General features: G+C 39.5%; 1 protein-coding gene across 1 annotated transcript in view; it reads left to right on the top strand.

Annotated features, from left to right (window-relative positions):
* The window catches only part of ST18 (ST18 C2H2C-type zinc finger transcription factor), a 367,593-nt gene that overhangs the window by 165,463 nt on the left and 182,429 nt on the right, over window positions 1–19,701 (top strand). The window contains exon 9 of the mRNA XM_029587185.1: window positions 10,080–10,331. Within this exon, the coding sequence (XP_029443045.1) occupies window positions 10,080–10,331 (252 nt within the window). The remainder of the gene's footprint in view (window positions 1–10,079; window positions 10,332–19,701) is intronic.

The raw sequence follows: 19,701 nt of genomic DNA, 5'->3' as shown, positions 1-19,701 counted from the left end.
ACCCAGCTACACTAATTCACTAACCACATCTCCTGGCAACATATTCCAGAGTTTAATTGTGCGTTGAGTGAAAAAGAACTTTCTCCGATTATTTTTAAATGTACCATATGCTAACTTCATGGAGTGCCCCCTAGTCTTTCTATTATCTGAAAGAGTAAATAACCGATTCACATTTACCCGTTCCAGACCTCTCATGATTTTAAACAACTCTATCATATCCCCCCTCAGCCATCTCTTCTCCAAGCTGAAAAGTTCTAACCTCTTTAGTTTTTCCTCATAGGGGAGCTGTTCCATCCCCTTTATCATTTTGGTTGCCCTTCTCTGTACCTTCTCCATCACAACTATATCTTTTTTGAGATGCGGCAACCAGAATTGTACACAGTATTTAAGATGCGGTCTCACCATGGAGCAATACAGAGGCATTATGACATTTTCCATTTTATTCACCATTAACCATCTGGTCCATCCACTGGAGGTAGGATGGAGAGCAGTGAATCTTCCCTATTGTCATCCCTAATTGTGCATAGAGACTCCTCAAAGTCCTCTGGCACGGGGTACCAGGGCTGTCACAGAAGGGAGTTTCCAAAAATGTGTTTCAAGAAGAATAAAGCAAGCAAAAAAAAAGTCAGACAGAAAGGCTGACCCACAAGAGGGCAACTCCAGAAAAATGTAACTTGGAGTCTACAACTAAATCCAAACTGAAGTCCAGAACTAAAATCCATACTTAAGAAAGCACACCATCTGCTGCTGCCACATGGAGGCATCAAAACCTTAACCGCTAATACTAATAACCCCCCCAGCAAGTAAGTACACTCTTTCTGGTAAGGAAAACCAAAGGTTCCTTACATAAATGAGAAATTCTGCACTGTGCAAGTAACTGAAAGATATCACAGGATCCAGCCAGCGCAAATAAATGTTAAATACTAATGATTGAAATCTTCTTCTGGGGATATTTTTCCATGAGGTATCACTGCTTGCTTGGCACAGTACATTTTTAACCCAGAGCGTCAAGGCATGAATATATGCTTCTGGTGTAGTTACAACTCAACCCCAAAAGAAGAACCAGTCATTGAATTATAATTTTTCCTTTTTGGTTATCTATAAACAGTCCCCTTTACCTTAACAAGGCCCCATGGCAAAATCTGTCGAAAGATATTGATTAGTTTACAGCCACCCCTGAAGAGGTAGAAACAAGTTTCAGCCTTTAGTTATCTCAGCACTACTGCCTGCCAAGCTTTGTGTTCAATGTTTTGGTGTATTTCCCACCTGTTTAGACAAAATGGCATATGCAGTGTATGTCTGAAAAGCAAACAGAAATTTGACACTTACTTGAAAATTTTAAAGTTCAAAGCCTTACTTGGCAGCAGGAAGTAGATACTGTAATTTACATATATACATTTTGTTAAAGCAAAATCTGTTTTTACATTAAACCTACGCTAATTGGTTGCCCTTAAAACACTGTTGACTCTGTTTTGTATCATTGGCTTATTTGATTTACTTTAAGCATGAGTAAACGTATATAATATGCCAGACACCATATTATACATTTCTAACTTTTATATTATTGTTACTAATATTTTGCAAATAGGGAAAAACTTTACTTGATAATATTACACGAACCTCAATATCTCTAAAGCCTTTAAAGCTTAATCATCTGCAAGTACAATTTGCATTGACACATAGGAATAAAAAATGCCAATAGGAATCAAATCAGAAACCACTGGTACTTTGTACTTCATACTTAAAACCCCACTCACTACACAGTAGAATTATATTTCCATCATAACATGGCAACATAGTAAATGATGGCAGATAAAGACTAATTAGACCATTCAGTCTGACCCATTGAAATTCTTCCTCTCTCGTTCTCTGTCACCCTGGGTAAATGAGCACACAAATTGCCATACTCAAACCAACACTTGCCCCCGCAACCCATGTCTCCCACCAGACCCCTCAAATCCCTAGATTCATCATTCTGCTATATTTATAGCAGATTATGAGTCACGAATAAAAAGGGGTGGGGTGATAATGGACAGCTGGCCGCATTGCGGTGCAGCAGTTTCATCAACCGTGGTGCAGCCTCACCGCACATTATCGTCCCCATAGCACCACGGGAAAAGGTGTAGTTATTTCCCGTGGTGCTGCCGGCGATAATGTGAGAAACATTATCGCCCACAGCGCTGGAGATAACGCCGTCCAAACCCCACTCACACTCTTACCCTTCCCCTAATTTAAGTAATACCACCACACGATAAGGCCCTACTGCATGCGATACTGGCACATCGCAAAATAATCAATGATTCTATTAGTTTGATCCCACTAGTAACCCCCCTCATCCATCCCAAATATGAGAAGAGAAATATAGAATTTCACCTCTGACTCCAAGCAAATCAACAGAATCTATTCTTGAGTAAATTGACTCTAGCTCCATGTGATTTGAACAAACTTAGCGAGTGGAGCTATTACTAAAAAAATAATATTGGTGAAGCCACCTTTACCTAACTATGCACAGGGGAGGTAATTTTCAAAGGAGTTACACGTGTAAATGTAACATACTATCATAGCAATTTTCAAAAGCCATTTACCCACATTGTGCACTTTTGTGTATAAAAACCTATTGACGATTCTATGGCATGTATTGTACCAATTTTCTAAAGCGCACATACAAGCATAAAGTGCATTTACACATGTAAAACCAATTTTTAAGGGTATAAATCCTTTTGAAAATCACCCCTAGATGGCTCAATCTACCCAAAATTAGGAGACAAATATCCAGCAGATGACATTCATCGATTTCAGCAAATAAAAAAAACATAACAGGCCGTGCATAAAAAAAAAAAAAGTAGCTCAGAGACTCCATGTACTTAGAAAAACCGAACAAAGCCCTTTGCATAGATCTTTAGGACAGTCTCTGCTCAGAATTTCATAATGCATTATCACCCTCATTATTACAAGCTTGAACTTTTTTATCATTTTTAAAAGTGTGCATTCATGCTTCTGATATCACCAGCAAATCTGGAACTAAACAGAAGATGGCCACTGAGCATGTTTCTGCCTTGTGATCGCAAGAGGCCACAAATACTTGCACATTCTTAATTTAAATGGGCTCCAAAGCACTTGCATGGACAAACTTCACAGGAATTCATGGAGGAAAAGGAAAAATATTGATTTATACATTTATCAAGTAATATTTTCTCCTCCATTTGCTCCTGTTTCCAATGAATTTACTGTTAATGCTTTAAAAAAATTTTTTTTAGTATTTTCTTAATTTCTGAGAAATAAAGCATCAAGAATGCTCCATATGATCTAACCTTGTAAGAATGAAAAAGAGGGACCTATGCAGTAAAACTCATACTAAACAGTTTTTAGCTTGTATATGGCTAACAAATTTAATATGCACGCTAAAAGTCACTTAATGGAGAAATTACTTACCTGATAATTTAATTTTCCTTAGTGTAGATAAATTGGCTCAGGACCAGTGGATTTATGCTCCCCTGCCAGCAGATGGAGACAGAGCAAGCTGACGTCAGAGTATATATATAACACTTCAGTGACCTCAGCCTGCCAGTATTCTCTTCAAAAGCAACTGTAGACAAGGCTAGCAACAGCTTGATTAAAAATAGATAACCAGAACTATACTCAATCAACCATAAACACTGAACTCACATAAGATTCTAGGTACCCCAAGCTAGGGACTGGATGAACACTCACCAGTAATTCCTTGGGACCCAGAGCCCGACAGGAGGACTATTGACACAATCATGCAGCAGCCGAGGACAGAAAGCTGAATTCATCTGTCTACACTAAGGAAAACAAAATTATCAAGTAAGTAATTTATCCATTTCCTAGCATGTGGTCTGATGGACTCAGGACGAGTAGGATGTAGATATCAACAGGAGACAACAGACTAATTTCTGCCCATGACTGCCTGAGCCCTAGTGGAATGGCCCCTAAGCTGAGTAGGCAATGGCTTTCCAGCATCCACATACGCATCTGTGATCACCTCCTTAATCCAACGAGCTATGGTAGCCCGTGAAACCGGAGCACCCTGCGTACTCCCGCCATGGAGAACAAGCAGGTGATCTGTCTTTCGAAAAGACTCAAAGTCCTCCAGATACTGCACGAAAACACACTTAACATCCAAGGAGCGCAAACTGCAAAACTCTTTCACATTCCTGACCTTATCCAGGGATGGCAAGTAGAAGGACTGATTCAAATGAAAGTACAAGACTACCTTGGGCAAGAATGTTGGAACAGTATGCAGCTGTAATGTCCCTGGAGTCAACCAAAGGAATGGCACCTGGAAAGTCAAGGCCTGCAGCTCTTAAATTTGACATGCAGAACATATAGCCACCAGGATCACAGTCTTCAAAGTAAACAATTGTAAGGAAAGCCTATGCAGTGGTCAGAACATAGGGCCTGCCAAAAAGTCCAGCACCAAATTAAGACTCCACAATAGAACTAGTAACCTCAAGGGAGGCCTAAGGTGCTTCACTCCCTTTAAAACTATTAGTGGCAGGGGCTGTCACATTCACATGTAAACTCACAAACAAATTAATAAATGACACTGGACAACAATGAAAGTGTTACTGACCTAAAAATGTCCTACTCTGTAGTATCTTGATGTGCTGAACACGAATATGACCATGAAAAGTTTTTATTGGCTCTCGTTTTGAAGATATTTAATATAGTTCACTTTCTATGTTTAGTCATGTAAATTTATCCAGCAGGACTGTAAATAAGCCTAGAATGATGTAATATTGCATCATATTGCATAATACCATCATGCACACATCATCCAGAGTTTATTACATCATTTTCTGATGCAATGCAGTTCTACTGCCATGCTGCTGCCGAGTAAGCTGACGTCAGCAGTGTACTATATGAAGCCCAGTCAGAAAGGGTGAGCATTTGAAATATTCATGCTGGCTGACTACTGCCGGACACTCCGCAGAGATGCTCCCAAACAGGTGTACAAGAGACAAGCAAAGAAATCTAAGACGTAGTCTATGACTTCATTTTTCAAACGGTATTAACCATAGGTCTCCTACTATTGGCATACAATTCAAGATGTAATTATATTATTGCATATTACAAAAAAACTAGAGCCAATTTTGCATTTTCACAGTCACATTCATGTTTTGCACATGGAAATGTATAAGAATTGACTAATTTCATTTCCGTAACATGACTTCTGTGAAAATTTGTTGCCCAGTGTAAGTGGCACTACCATCCCAGAAAAACAATGTCACGTCTTGGTCAGAGACTTTGAACTGGGTCCCAGGGTATTTTATACCAGGCCCAATGTAAGGGTATTAGACACTCTAGGTGAACCTTGAGCCTTGTGCCCACCCTACTCGCCCCCCTCTCTCCACACACAATAAAAAATTATGTATTTATAATAACAGATATATTGAAAAGGACATCCAAAGTGCAGTCTTCTGAGGTAAACTGCTAGCATGCAAACAGTAACAATTCTATTTTTGAAAAGGCAACTCTACAAAAATTACACCAGGCCCAATACACCCCTTATTAGGAAAACAGAAGAAACCAGGCTGAAACCACACACTAGTAGAATACCTCACTTCTATCACTCATGCAGACCTTCACCAAATTCAGAATAAAGAGACCATAAAGTATAAATAGAAATATGAAGATAGAAACTGTACTAGAAACCACAAGAAGATGGACTCTGTATGCAATGTAACATTGAAAAAACAGAAACAGCATCTTTCCAAATAAAATATCAAACAATAAAATCAAGAAATATAAAACATCTATCATAACAGCAAATATTTTAAACCAGCTGATAAAACAGCTGATAAATGATTTAAAAACTCATATACATTTTTTTAAATTTCCCAAACACCAGTAAGTTATTTTAAAATATTAGAAACATCAAATAACACCCAATAATCCCCTGTTCTCCATACCTGGGAACGTTTGCTTTCCAGTCACCCAGAGATTGTTGTGGATTAGTAGAAGTGGGAAGCACACAAACTTTCTCCTCTCTCTCATATAAAAATACACAATTTCATACTCTCATATATATTCATGCACTCTCTCTTTCACATAGACACACACACACATGATCTCCCTTGTTCACACACTCCATCTCCCACACACTCATGCTCCCTTTCTCACACTCTGTCTCCCACACATAAATACTCCTTCTCTCACACTCCTTCTCTATCACATCCACAGACACCCTTGGTAAAGAAGGACTGTGATTTTTCATTGTATCAATGCCCAATCATGTGATAATACTTCTTATGTTTTTATCTAAATCTAGAGTTCCTTCTAGCTGAAGAAGGGAGCTGGTATCCAGTGGACAACTTGTAGATTTCATACTTGGTTTTTAAGGTCACAGTGATAGTTATGGAAAATGGTGCTGTTTCCTTGAGTCATATATTTCAAATAGTGTTTCCTAGTAGAAAACTATGGTAGTGCTAGCCTTATCAGCAATTCTTGTGTATTCATGGGGAATGTTTAATTGATCTGTCTGCTATGAATTGACATTGACTTAAAACAGCAATGACTTACGGGTAGAACTGAATGTATCTTTTAAAAAATATTTTATTTTGTAAGTAGGAGAAAATCTGTACTATTTATTGGTTTTGCAGTATAAAACAACTTCAGCCCAGTCACATAGCTCCTTTTCCAAAGCCATCTGTCACATAGGTCTGGCATTTTATGTGACTGCCGCTTGTGCAGACAGAACCCAAGTTTTTTTTTTTTTATTACCATTATGAAAAATGTCACCATCTACAATATTTGGGATTTTATTTTACATTGGTGATGAAATTAGATTAATTTAGCTCTGTCATATATCCCTTTCCCAGCCAAAAGATACTGGTGCAATCAGAAAAAAATCTATTTGGTCAGTCTTTGGAGAGAATTCTTGGCAGAGTTACTGTTAATGTCTTGAATTTTTCAACCCAGGTTTATTAATTCTGATATAAAAAATGTATTTGATGTTATACAGATGGCATAAGATGTTGTGGTTACTAAGTTACTATCCAGGATAAGCTATCCTATCAAATTTGGGGGGGTTTAAATCTATCACAGGAGATTAAACTCTTTACTAAAAGGGACAGGAACATATAAATAAAGCATCTTACTGTGGACAGATTAGAAGTGTATTTGCGGTACGTCCCATAAATACAATAAAGCATAACTTTGTTTAAGCTGAGAAGTTGGAAAGCTGAACTTTACAGTGCAGTACAAGAGCTGCCTTTGAGTTTTCAAATATTACTCTGGGCTAGCAGATAGCTTGGCAGCCTCTGAAGATAACTAATATCTCTGAGTTCCTGCCTAGAAACTGGTGGGAGGTAAGGGGGAGGGGGAGGAGGGGTGGAGAAGAAGATAAGAAGTGAGGCACTGTTACTGGTTTCCAAAGGGCTGGATGATTATTATATTAGACCAGCTGCCTTCCTTGAGGGAAGAAATGACTGCATAAGAGTGCCTGATTATGGCAAGCTGGGAGGTTTCTGGTTAAGTGCTTATTAACATGAGAAAGATGCCTATTATTTGACCATAAGAATGTATGGCCTAATTTACTAAATTGGTGGACTAATTTAATTTTTCTTTTTAAAAAGAGACATTACTTGCAGGAGCTTAATTTCCCCAATTAGTGAAGTTATATTATTTTAGGTATTTCTCAGATTAAATAATATAGTTATAGAATTTAATTCCTACTTATTTCTTTCAGTATGGTAAATTGTTTAATCTGTACTACTATGTTCTAAGATATAATGGTCACACTTTGTTATAAAAAAAAAAGTTTGACTCTAACAACTCATTAAAGAAATCATTTGTTATGGCATAGAGTGACTACTTTAGTAAATACGATGTCCATAATTAAAGGTTTTTTTTATAATTGGGTTTGCTACAAAAATTAGTCCACCAGATAGGTCCAAGTCCTTTGTGACAGACTAAGCTTGCCCTGATTTTGCACCATTGAGAAAATCAAGAGCACAAGCCTGTGCATAAAGCAGAGTGAAACTGGAACTTCTTTCAGCCCATTCCTGTTCATCTGCAGCTAATGGGGAATTGTAATAAAATGGATCCTATTTTGTGTATCATGCTGCGATATTCACAATTAACTAAAAAAAAAAAAAGAAAGGGCTTTAGCAATAAATCCTTCAAAAATAAGAGAGCGAAAATAACTGGCTGCATTTTTTGTTTTGTTCCTTTAAAAACCAAGGCCCTGGGCTAGCCTGGTGCTTCAGGCTGCAGTGATGCAGCACAGGGGACCCAAGTTCCGATCCCCGCTTTGTTGGAGCCATTTGGGCTTGGGTGCACTGTGGAGGTGACGTGCTCGTGCCTGGGGAAGGAGGGACGATCCTGCTGCTTCTGTGCCAGTCTCTCCGAGTCCCAGACAATGAGCAGTGGCTCGGTTCAAGCGCCTCGCCAGGCGCCGGGCCAGCCAGAATTTTCTGAGCCCTCCAGGCATGCTTTCTGGGGAGAGGGTGGCAGAGACCGCACAGGGGAGAACAGAGGGGCAAAGGGAAAAAAAATATTAGGGTTTTAGTATTTTGACTTTTAAAATCAATAGCATATTGTGAATTTGATTACATATAACTTTTATGACTCTCAGAAACGAAAAAATACAAGGGGGTTATTTGCAAATGCATGTATGCATGTAAAACGTGGTTTCATGAGGGTAAATGGGCTTTTTGAAAATACCCTGGGGGTTGTGCATGTAAAAGAGGAGGTGGAAGTGATTTTCCATGTCCTTTTAAAGCATAATTGATTGAGGCATTCCCAGAGGCAGAGCTGGGGCAGGGAAGCCATTTGAGTGCGGGCTTTCGATTCCTGAAAGCATGCATATAAATAATCATGTACACATTTATGCCTGCAACCCACGCAGGCGTAAATGTGTGTGCATATGTCATTCAGGGGTTCGCTTGTGCTCGCTACATTTCACAGTGGACTTGATATTAATATTGCCCCACTTTGAAAATTAGGGCTGAAGTCTGTGTGTACTTTCTATACACAAAGTTCATCCTATGTGAGATGTAATAAAATTACCCTCAAAATGGTGGTAACTTTCAAACTTGCTCGCAGGTGCACATTGGCACGTGTTTGTCAGTCCACACCCAGGGACACGGCCATTTTATAACATACGCATGTATATGCATGCGTATTATAAAAATAGCCCGACCGTGCGCACATATGTGACAAATTTTAAGTGGGTGCACCTTTGCATGCAAACGCCACTTCTACCACAGGGGATTTTAAAAGGGGCAAGCACAGACGCTATTCCCAGTTTTACCAGTTTGTCCCCATTCACCCAGTTAAGAGCTAGCTCCTCCAAACCCCCCCTAGTTTAATAGCCTTCACTTCCCCCGACCCTTAAAACCCCGCAGATCTGCCTATTTTTCTTTATTTTGTAACTTATGCGACATCCATAGCAGAAGTAAAGTTGTGCGGCAGAGGACTTCAGTGTGCGTCAAATCGTTATATTTACTCTCACCTCTCAGGTTCATGCCTATGTCCCACCCCTTTCTGAAAACATTTGAGATGTGCAGCATCATTCTCGATGGCTTTTAAAATTGTCTATCAATTCATCATCCGTTTTAGTTGAGGCATTATTCTTAGCGAGATGTTGCCCCACTTTAAGGTAAAAAATAACGTGGCAGGGCTTATTGTTATGCCTCTTTTTTGTTTTAATGATGTTGATGAGCATAGCATGACATTAATGTTGCGAACTGAATTGAAGCTGTAGTTCTTCATAAAAGTATCATACAGGCTAAGATTTAAAGTTAAACTTAAAAAAAATAAACACAGATTAGTGTTTGTAGTTTTACTTTTGGAAGCTTCTTATTTAAATTCTGCTTATAACATTTAAGCTCAGAAACGTGGAAAGCATTATGAAGTTCCCATAATGTCTAACTGATACCTAGGCATTGATACAGATTGAAAAGCAGATTTTAGAAGCTGATACATTTAATTAAAATCTTGCATCTGCATTTATCCCTTAAGAGCACCACATGGCTTCATCACTACAGCCACAAACTGGTCACTGGTTAAAATAATAATGAGAGAATAAAAGAATAATGCTTCTCGCTTTCTAGGGCACAGAGATCGAAGTTGATGAGAATGGCACTCTGGACTTAAGCATGAAAAAGAATCGGCATCAACTGGACGTGGGCACGTCTGTCAACTCTTCCAGTCCTGCGGCGCCACCATCTTCCTCTTCGCTTTTTAAGTCAAGCAGCATTCTGGTTAATGCAGCCTTCTACCAGACTCTCTGTGAGCAGGATGGCTGGGATGCCCCCATCAACTACAGCAAGGCCCACAACAAAACAAAAGAAGAGGAAAGAGAGGTAGGGTTTTCTATTCATCGCATGTCAAGGCAACACACAGTGGGCTATTAGTTGGCAAACCTGTTGCATTTAATAGTGCGCAAAGGCCAAAGAGTAAGCTTGAGAATTTCACTCAGAAGAGATAAGGTAGTGCAGTTGCCACTTGAATGCATGGATTAAAAAGGTAAACAACAAAAGATAGGAAGATGATACCTTTCTATTGGATTAACAATATATCTCTAAACTAGCTTTAGGAAGCTATACTCTTTTCCATCAGTTCAAGCGTAATAAAAACAGAATGAGCAGGTAATAGCAAAGAATTGTGGTGTAAAATAGATGAAAGGAAGGAAGGGCAAAGGGGTGAGATCTATGAGCAGAGGGATGAGAAAACTGACAGAGAAGGAAGATTATGTCTGTTAAAGGATCTTTTCCATCCATCCCATCCAGCATGAAAACAGTGCAGGAAAGGGGGGAGGGGTGGGGTAGAGGAGGCATTCATAGTCGCAGCATACATAGCCAGGGAGTAACCACATCCGGAGAAGGCACACAGCAAGCAGTACGCTAAATAACATTGGCAGGGACTACAAGATAGATTTTCCTGCCCCTTTGTTGCAAATGAGAATGTAAGAACTGTGGTGATATTCTGGTTGTGTTGGCTTTTATGGCTGGGACAGGCCTACTCATTACCCTATCTTGACTACAAGAACCTCAGCTGGTCCACTCTCTGTTCTTTTATGAATCGGGTTGGCAACTCATAGAAGAAACATAAGAACATAAGAAATTGCCATACTGGGTCAGACCGAGGGTTCATCAAGCCCAGCATCCTGTCTCCAACAGTGGCCAATCCAGGATAGAAGTAAAATGGCAAGTACCCAAATATTAAATAAATCCCATGCTGATAATGCTAGAAATAAGCAGTGGCTATTCCCTAAGGGGTAGATTTTTTAAAAAAGCGCATTCGCGTACTTTTGTTTGCGCACCAGGCGCAAACAAAAGTACGCTGGATTTTATAAGATACGCGCGTAGCTTCTAAAATCCTGGATCGGCACACGCAAGGCTGCCGATTTTGGGCAGCTGGCACGCGCCGAGCCGCGCAGCCTGTCTCCGTTTCCTCCGAGGCCGCTCCGAAATCGGAGCGGCCTCGGAGGGAACTCTCTTTCGCCCTCCCCTCACCTTCCCCTCCCTTCCTCTACCTAACCCACCCACCCCGGCCCTATCTAACCCCCCCCCCCCCCTTACCTTTGTCCGTAGATTTACGCCTGCGAGAAGCAGATGTAAATCTACGCGTGCCAGAAGACTGCTGGCGCGCCGTGCTCCGACCCGGGGGCTGGTCCGAAGGCCTGGACCACGCCCCCGGGCCGGTGCCACACCCCGGTCCCGCCCCCGAATCGCCGCGCCCCACCCCCGAAATGCTGCGTCATCGAGTCCCGCCCCGACACGCCCCCTTCCAAAAACCCTGGGACCTACGCATGTCCCGGGGCTCTGCGCGCGCCGGCGGCCTATGGAAAATAGGCGCGCCGGCGCGCAAGGCCCTGCTCGCGTAAATCCGGGCGGATTTACGCAAGCAGGGCTTTTAAAATCCGCCCGTAAGTAAACTTGTTTATCAGCAATTCATGAACCTCTCCTCCAGGAACTTGTCCAAACCTTTTTTAAATCCACCTATGCTAAGTGCCTTTACCACATCCTCTGGCAATGAATTCCAGAGCTTAATTGTGCTTTGAATGAAACAGAATTTTCTCAGATTTGTTTTAAATGTGCTTCTTGCTAACTTCATGGAGTGCCCCCTAGTCCTTGTATTATTTGAAAGAGTAAATAATTGATTTACATTTACCCATTCTAGTCCTCTCATGATTTCATAGACCTCTATCATATCTCCCCTCAGCCATCTCTTCTCCAAGCTGAACAGCCCTAACCTCTTTAGCCTTTCCTCATAGAGGAGCCATTTCAGCCCCTTTATCATTTTGGTATCCCATCTTTGTACCTTTTCTAGGGCAACTATACTCTTTTGAGATGCAGCAACAGGAACTGAACACAGTATTCAAGGTATAGTCTCAGCATGGACCTATAATGAGGCATTATTATATTCTGTTTAATTCGCCATTCCATTCCTAATAATTCTTAACATTCTGTTTGCTTTTTTGACTGCTGCAGCACATGAGCTAAAGATTTCAAGCAGCATTCAACTGAACGCACATTTTGGACATGTGTCCATAACCCCCGTTGCAAAACAGGGGTCAGTGTATCCAAAATGTGTGTCCAATCGTGCGTGTAGGTAATATCACTTATCACATGTAAATACATGTTGTTGAAGCTATGATTTATTCCCCCAATGCCAAAACAAATGTTCATCCAACACGCACATTTCTACTTGCCAGAATTAATGACTGCCCCGAGCTGGCATTCATTTTGGAGGAGTCCAAAAAGTGTAAATAGTACTGCTTTTCTGCACTTCCCCTGACTTAATATCAATTATCGAGCGACCATTTCCCTAAACTGTTGACAGCCACCTCTCCTGGGTGCTCACTGCAAGGATGCACTAGGGGCACGCAATTTCCCTTAGTGCCTCCTTTTTACTGTGGCACCCAATTTAAATATTAAATTTAAATATTAAATTGGGTACCCAGAAGAGGTGGATTGGCACACGTTAAGGGAGCAGGCGCACAATCATGAGCGCCCGTTGAATGTGCGCCGATATTGCATCGACCTGCTACAGCGTTAACTACAGCGTGGGTTATTTTTCCCTATGTGCATCACTTTGCACTTGTCCACATTAAATTTCATCTGTCATTTGGATGCCCTGTCTCTAGTCTCGCAAGGTATTCCTGCAATTTATCATAGTCTGCATGTGATTTATCTCCTCTGAATAATTTTGTGTCATCTGCAAATTTGATAATCTCACTTGTTCCCCTTTCCAGATCATTTATAAATATATTAAAAAGTACCAGACCAAATACAGATCCCTGAGACACTCCACTATTTATCTTTCTCCACTGAGAAAATTAACCATTTAATTCTACTCTCTGTTTCCTATCTTTTAACAGTTTGCAATCCACAAAAGGAAATTGCCTCCTAGTCCATGACATTTGAATTTTCTCATGAGTATCTTATGGGGGACTTTGTCAAACACCTTCTGAAAATCAATACATTAACTAGTTCACCTTTATCTGCATGTTTATTAACCCCTTCAAAAAATGTAACAGATTTTGAGGCAAGACTTCCCTTTGGGTAAACCAACAAGGCTGTGTCCCATTAATCCATGTCTATCTATATGTTCTGTGATTTTATTCTTTAAAATAGTTTCCATTATTTTTCCCAGCACTGAAATGAAACTCACTGGTCCATAGTTTCATGGATTACCCCTGGAGCCATTTCTAAATATTGGGGTTATATTGGCTACCCACCAATCTTCAGGTACAATGGACGATAGTAATGATAAGTTACAAATTACTAGTAAAAGATCTGAAATTTCATTTTTGAGTTCTTTCAGAACCCTGGGGTGTACTCAGTCTGGCCCAAGTGATTTGCTACTCTTTAGTTTGTCAATCTGGTCTACCACATCTTCCAGGTTCACCGTGATTTGGTTCAGTTCATCTGAATCATCACCCTTGAAAAACATTATCGGAACAACTATCTCTCAAACATCCTCATTAATAAACAGTTAAGCAAAGAATTCATTTAGTCTTTCCATATTAGCCTTATCTTCCCAAAGTTCACCTTTAACCTCTCAATCACTTTGCCAGCAATCAAAACTTATATTGTGAAACATGTAGGTACTGGGGGCAAGACTTTGATGGCTGACTTTTCGAGTCAACTTTCATATAGAGCTTAGTATTGTGTGTGGTTATAGACAACTGGTTTTGAGAGCTGTGCAACCAGATGAGGGCATGGCACATTCCAAAAATAAGTTAAACAAATTCCTTTGATGTTGAAAGTATAAAATCCTTTGTTCAATAATTCTTATATATCAGTTGCTATATGCTGTGGCCATTAACATCTACCTATAAAGTAATCTTCTCAAACTCTCAGTGTCTGCCTGAATGCTTTTTAGGAAAAAAGTGTGGTTGGTGTGGGGAGGATGTGATGGTTAGATAGGGTGGGGCAGTACCTATGTAGCATTTAACTGAATCATGTTTGGTAATGGATCTTTTTATGTTTGTTATGAAATGCCTGATCATTTTAGTTTTGAGAGGGCAATTTTCCAAGTGATTTTCATGGATTAAAAGTGTTTCACTTGCTTAAATCAGCTATCTGAATGTCGCTCACTCTCAATGAGGTTATAATGCACATACCTCTAGCCACAATGAGATGCTCCACTCCTGGGGATACATTTAGGTCAGAGGAGGTAAAGTGCATATGTAGATTTGTATTTTTAAATCTATGCACACAACAAACATATCCAAGTAACCATGTGCTTTCTACTCCTAGCAGTTTTGAGAATTAATGCAAAGACCACATGTGGGCTTTGGACCAATGTAGGCAGTTTTGAAACTTCCCCCTGAATATTCTTGTATATCTTCAGCCTTTACCTGCTCATTCTGCTTTGACCAAACAACTGGCGTGCAGCTCCCAACAGCTAGTCAAGAAATATAAGAAGTTTATCCATTGAAAAGCTGCCATCCTATATTCTTTTAATTGACCATTATTTCCAGACCCAGAAGAGAGACTTTTTTTTACTATTCCTTGTGGAATGTCTTTATAGTTTTTCATGAAATGTACATTGCTTTTCAAGATTTTTCAGTACTGTTCTCGGCATCAAATTGCTCAGTAATGTTTTGAGATTTTTTTTAAAAGTTGTGTTACTAGAACAGCACCATTTTTTGCACACGTCTACAAAAGAAGAATGTGCAACATAAGCTTCACAAAGATTGTCCCCTGTTTACTTTGCCCAGTGAAATGAGATTAGGTACTCCTTAGAAAGAATGAGAGGATGTCAGGTAGGGTTAATGCAAACAGGACAATATCAAACTGCAAAAGTCTGGGCCTGATTTATCACAAACTTTCTTCCAGTTTTTGCTTAAGAGTAAATCCTTGCAAACTCCTCCATTTATTTACATTAACAATTCTTGAACCAGTAGTATGTGGCCAGCATAGAGAGGCCTGTAACAGCTGATCCTTGAATCAGTACTGTGTGGCCTATAACGGCTAATCCTGCCTCTTCCACACGTTGGCTAGAGATAGAGGCCAGCTCCAGAGGGTGTGTATTAAACCTGCTGAGGTCAATTTTCAAAGGGGATTTACCCAAGTAACTAAATAATTACCTGGCTAAATTGCCTTGGGTGAAAATCACCCCCTTAGTGGACCATAGAACATGCAGGCTTTCACCATGTGGGTCCTTTCAGCTAGGTTCAATAAGAGGTATTTCTGGAGGTACAATTAGATCTGAGGGAGTAAACATGTCTGCAATTGCATTTTCAAAATGTCCATGTGGTGTTGTGCCCCATTCCACCACCTGCAAATAAAGCAGATGTAAAGTACTCAACCACTTTTGTACCTGTGTTCCATCTAGGTAGTTTTCAAAAGGAAACTGCCCGTGTTATTTCCCTCTGAAAACTGGCTGTAAGGTCCACAGGTACAAAAGTGGACTTTACAAAAACTCACTGGAAACTGCCCTTAAAAGGATGTTTAGTGAATTGTATTTGAGTTATGCTGTGTATATTCTTCCTATATGTCTTTATATCATTCCACAGGAAGAAATGCAGATACCTTTATTGTTTTTAACCCTGCCATATAGGTAGACAAAATAAGTCAGAGTCCCAACACTGTGGGGCAAAAGTAGGTTCTTGAATTCATCTGGTAAAGTTGAAAAAGAGAGTAAAAATGAAGGCAAGAACATTTCTGGGCGGGTCTGAGAGAATAAACATAAATATACAATATTTGTCCTCAGCTGACTGTATCACTCAGCAAATTAAAAAAAAATAAGCATGGTTAAATGTATTTCTGGTCTTTTGCAAACTCGTTCATATGCAGAACAGTTGCTTAATTTGGGTGGTAATTTCCAGAAAATATTGTCTGTCTTTCTCTGAGTGAAATAGCTTGTCCAGATGCCCTCTAACAAACAACAACAAAAAAAAAAGCCTGAATCTGGACACAGCTCAAAATCTCTCCAAATGGAAAAGCACTGATTTTAACTAGGGCTGTTAGCTTGGTTCAGACTGTTATTTCTCCAAAGATTTCAGGGCTTAAAAAATGTTAAAAGTGCCAGATGCCATTATCTGTTATTCATGTTACCATTATGTTCTAGTCTTTGCTAAAATCAGTATAAATTTCCATCTGTACATTAATAGAATTTCATTTCCTCTTCTATTTTCTCTCTATCTTTCTGACACCCACCCTCAAAAAGACACAGGCATTTATGCATTAATGGACATTATCATTAACACCTGTTATAGATATGTGTGTTATAGTTACCTTATATACAAATTAATCCCACCCCCAAAAAATTATTTAAATTACCTCATTAGGTATTAACCCAGGATGACCTATCATAGTCACATAGTAGATAATAGCAGGAAAAGACCAATGAATTTATCCAGGCTGCCCAGTTAGTCACATACACACTGCAAGAATATTTTGCAGCTGCTAGTCATAGAATATGACCTACAGTACTTGCATGTAATCTGCTTTGAAGTGTCTGAAAAGCAGTATATAAAATGAAAATAAATAAATAAATACATAGGTACATAAAAAGATATCTGTAGGATATAACTCCAAGATGTTTTTTTCATCTTTCTCCTTTTTATTCTATACTCATGGAGAGTTGACATGCAAAAGACCCTTTTGTTTACACCCAGCACCCTTCCCCTCCTATTTCCAACTACAAGGTCTCACAATAATCCAAACTGCCACCAATATCAGCACAGCTATTACCCATATATCCATCCTCTGGGCCTTTCTGACAGCTTCCTTTCACCACTGATCCACTGCACCAACCTACTCTAGATGAGGAGTGAATGGCCTGCCAGACAAACCCAGATACTAAGTTTCTGTTAGAACTTCTACTTTTTATTGCATTTATAGTCTGCCAGACAGATCCAGTAACTAATTAATTATATCCCCACAGCCTGCCAGATAAACCTAGCTAAGCAGGCTCCTGTATTTTGGCTAGGATTTCTAGTTGTTACTATACTAGCAGCCTGCTAGACAGACCCAAATGATCATTAATTCTATCATTGCAGCCTGCCAGAAAGACCTGGCTATATGAGCACATGCATTTCCACTAATTTTAGTATCCATGATCATATCTAGGATGATTAGGGTGAATATTTCAAAGAGTTACGCATGTAAAAATTGTCATATATTCGCATAAGTAGTTTGAACTCATGTGCTCGCAATTTTTTAAACATCAAACATACATGTGAATTTTTGCTTTTTTGAGCACATCTATATGCATAAAAAAGGGGTGGGCTAGGGATGTTCCAGGGCAGGGCCAAGTGTTATGCACGTATGTTGCTATTTTATATCAGTCTTAAACAAATATATATGGTAACTTATTTGCACAATTTTATACCTGATAATTATCTCATGCAATTGATATCAGACAGGTCTGTTGTCAGTTATTGGTTGGGTGGGAGATGTGGGTGAACTGAAGGGAGTTGAGGCCTGTTATAGGTTTACTGTGTGTGTGTACAGCAAAACACATGTCCAGAACACTCAGTCCCATTTCCTGAGGGAATTCCCTACTCTGAAACTCAGACAGGACCAGTATCTCCCAAACACTCACTCTCTAGTGAGACCCACTGCCTTGAACTCAAAACCCAAGCCAGGATCTAGCAGGTGCCTCCTGACAGGATCTGTTAAACTCAAAGCACCACAAACACTCACCACACTCTGAGGCAGCACACAGTAGATTCCAGAATAGCAGTGTTTTATTATATATCCAATAGAAAGAAATGTAGCCAAGATTTTGCACACATACAGAGCAAAGGTGATGGTTACAATAATAAAGTAATGCCATATTTCCCTCTTTGTTATCATAAGAGCCCAGAAGAGTAGCATGGCACTGTTGCTTCTAGCTGTTTAGCATTGCATCCCATCTGTCTGCACATCTGATGGTATGTTTTGAGAAATGTATGCAGTTTTTCTCAAAACAACTGGTTTTCTTATGATTCTATACATCTGGTGTTTACCTCTTATGTTCTCACAGTTGTTACAGTCATGCAATATGTTTAAGTATGAGAACTCTGAATCCTTGAAGGCCTAGCTTCTGATTATATCCTTAGAATAGTCAGAAATAGATAATCATTAATTTATTGATGCTACATATTATCTCAGTTTTCATATGGTTATGCATTCCTTATTATGACACTTAACTTCCTTATACTGTATTGTCTTCCTTATGTTACTGGTTGGATTAAAAGAAATTTTGAAATGTAAATTTTATTTGCATTGTCCCATGGCATCCAGATGTCAAGAGGGACAAGATAGATGAAGTAATGGGGTACACCTTAGTTTAACCATTCCAGATACATACAAAATATTAAAAAACAGGGTATGAATTACCAGCTGAAGATGCTAATAAGCAAGTATCTGAAATCAAAATTAATCACAGTATGGAAAGCTACCTTAATAACTGCAGATGTGCACTTCAGGAGAAAACTGTGCACTTTTGCTAAGCAGGCCATGATGAGGAAAATGGGTCTGATATTGAATTGGGCCAATAAGAATTTGTCCATAAACTCTAATGAGCAGAACCAAAAAGTCAGATGAGCCAACCACGTATACAACCACAGGCACAGAGATCACAACAGATGACAGGAAATGCCTAGAACCACCATAGAGGCATCTCCTGCTAAAGATTTCAATTTGGCCAGACTTTTAATACATCTAATCTTCAGGTGAAATAAAGCTTAGTTGAGGGTTAGTTTTCCCATTTTGGGATTATCTGACCAGCTGCACAGAGTGAGCAATGAACTAATTGATTTAGTTTTCTTGCAAATATGGTAGTAGCCCTGATATTCTATATTTGCTAGTGCTTAAGAGGACAATGTTTCATGCATTTATATACCAAATGAGTTATATGCATTGCTTTGAATAGGGCTGACACTAATATAGCCATAGATTAGGAAACCTTCATCTGGCAGGTATCAGTGTAAATCCTCTGACCCCCAGGGATGGAATGTAATAGAATTACTTAGCTGAGTCTGCTGTAGCTAAGGGTGCAATCAGAAGCTAGGCCTTCATAGATTCAGAGTTTAACACTTATACATATCACATAACTACAACAACTTTAAGAATGTAAGAGGTAAACACCAGATGTGCAGACTTACAAGAAAGCTAGTTGTTTTGGGAAAATCTGCATATGTTTCTCAAAATATTTTTTCAGATGTGCAGACAGATGGGGGTATAATTGAGGAAGAGAAGAATTTACAATGCTGACATTTACATTGTGACA

Source organism: Rhinatrema bivittatum, chromosome 2 (genome assembly GCF_901001135.1).
Source record: "Rhinatrema bivittatum chromosome 2, aRhiBiv1.1, whole genome shotgun sequence".
Classification (NCBI taxonomy): domain Eukaryota; kingdom Metazoa; phylum Chordata; class Amphibia; order Gymnophiona; family Rhinatrematidae; genus Rhinatrema; species Rhinatrema bivittatum.
This window is presented reverse-complemented; position numbering and strand designations above follow the sequence as displayed.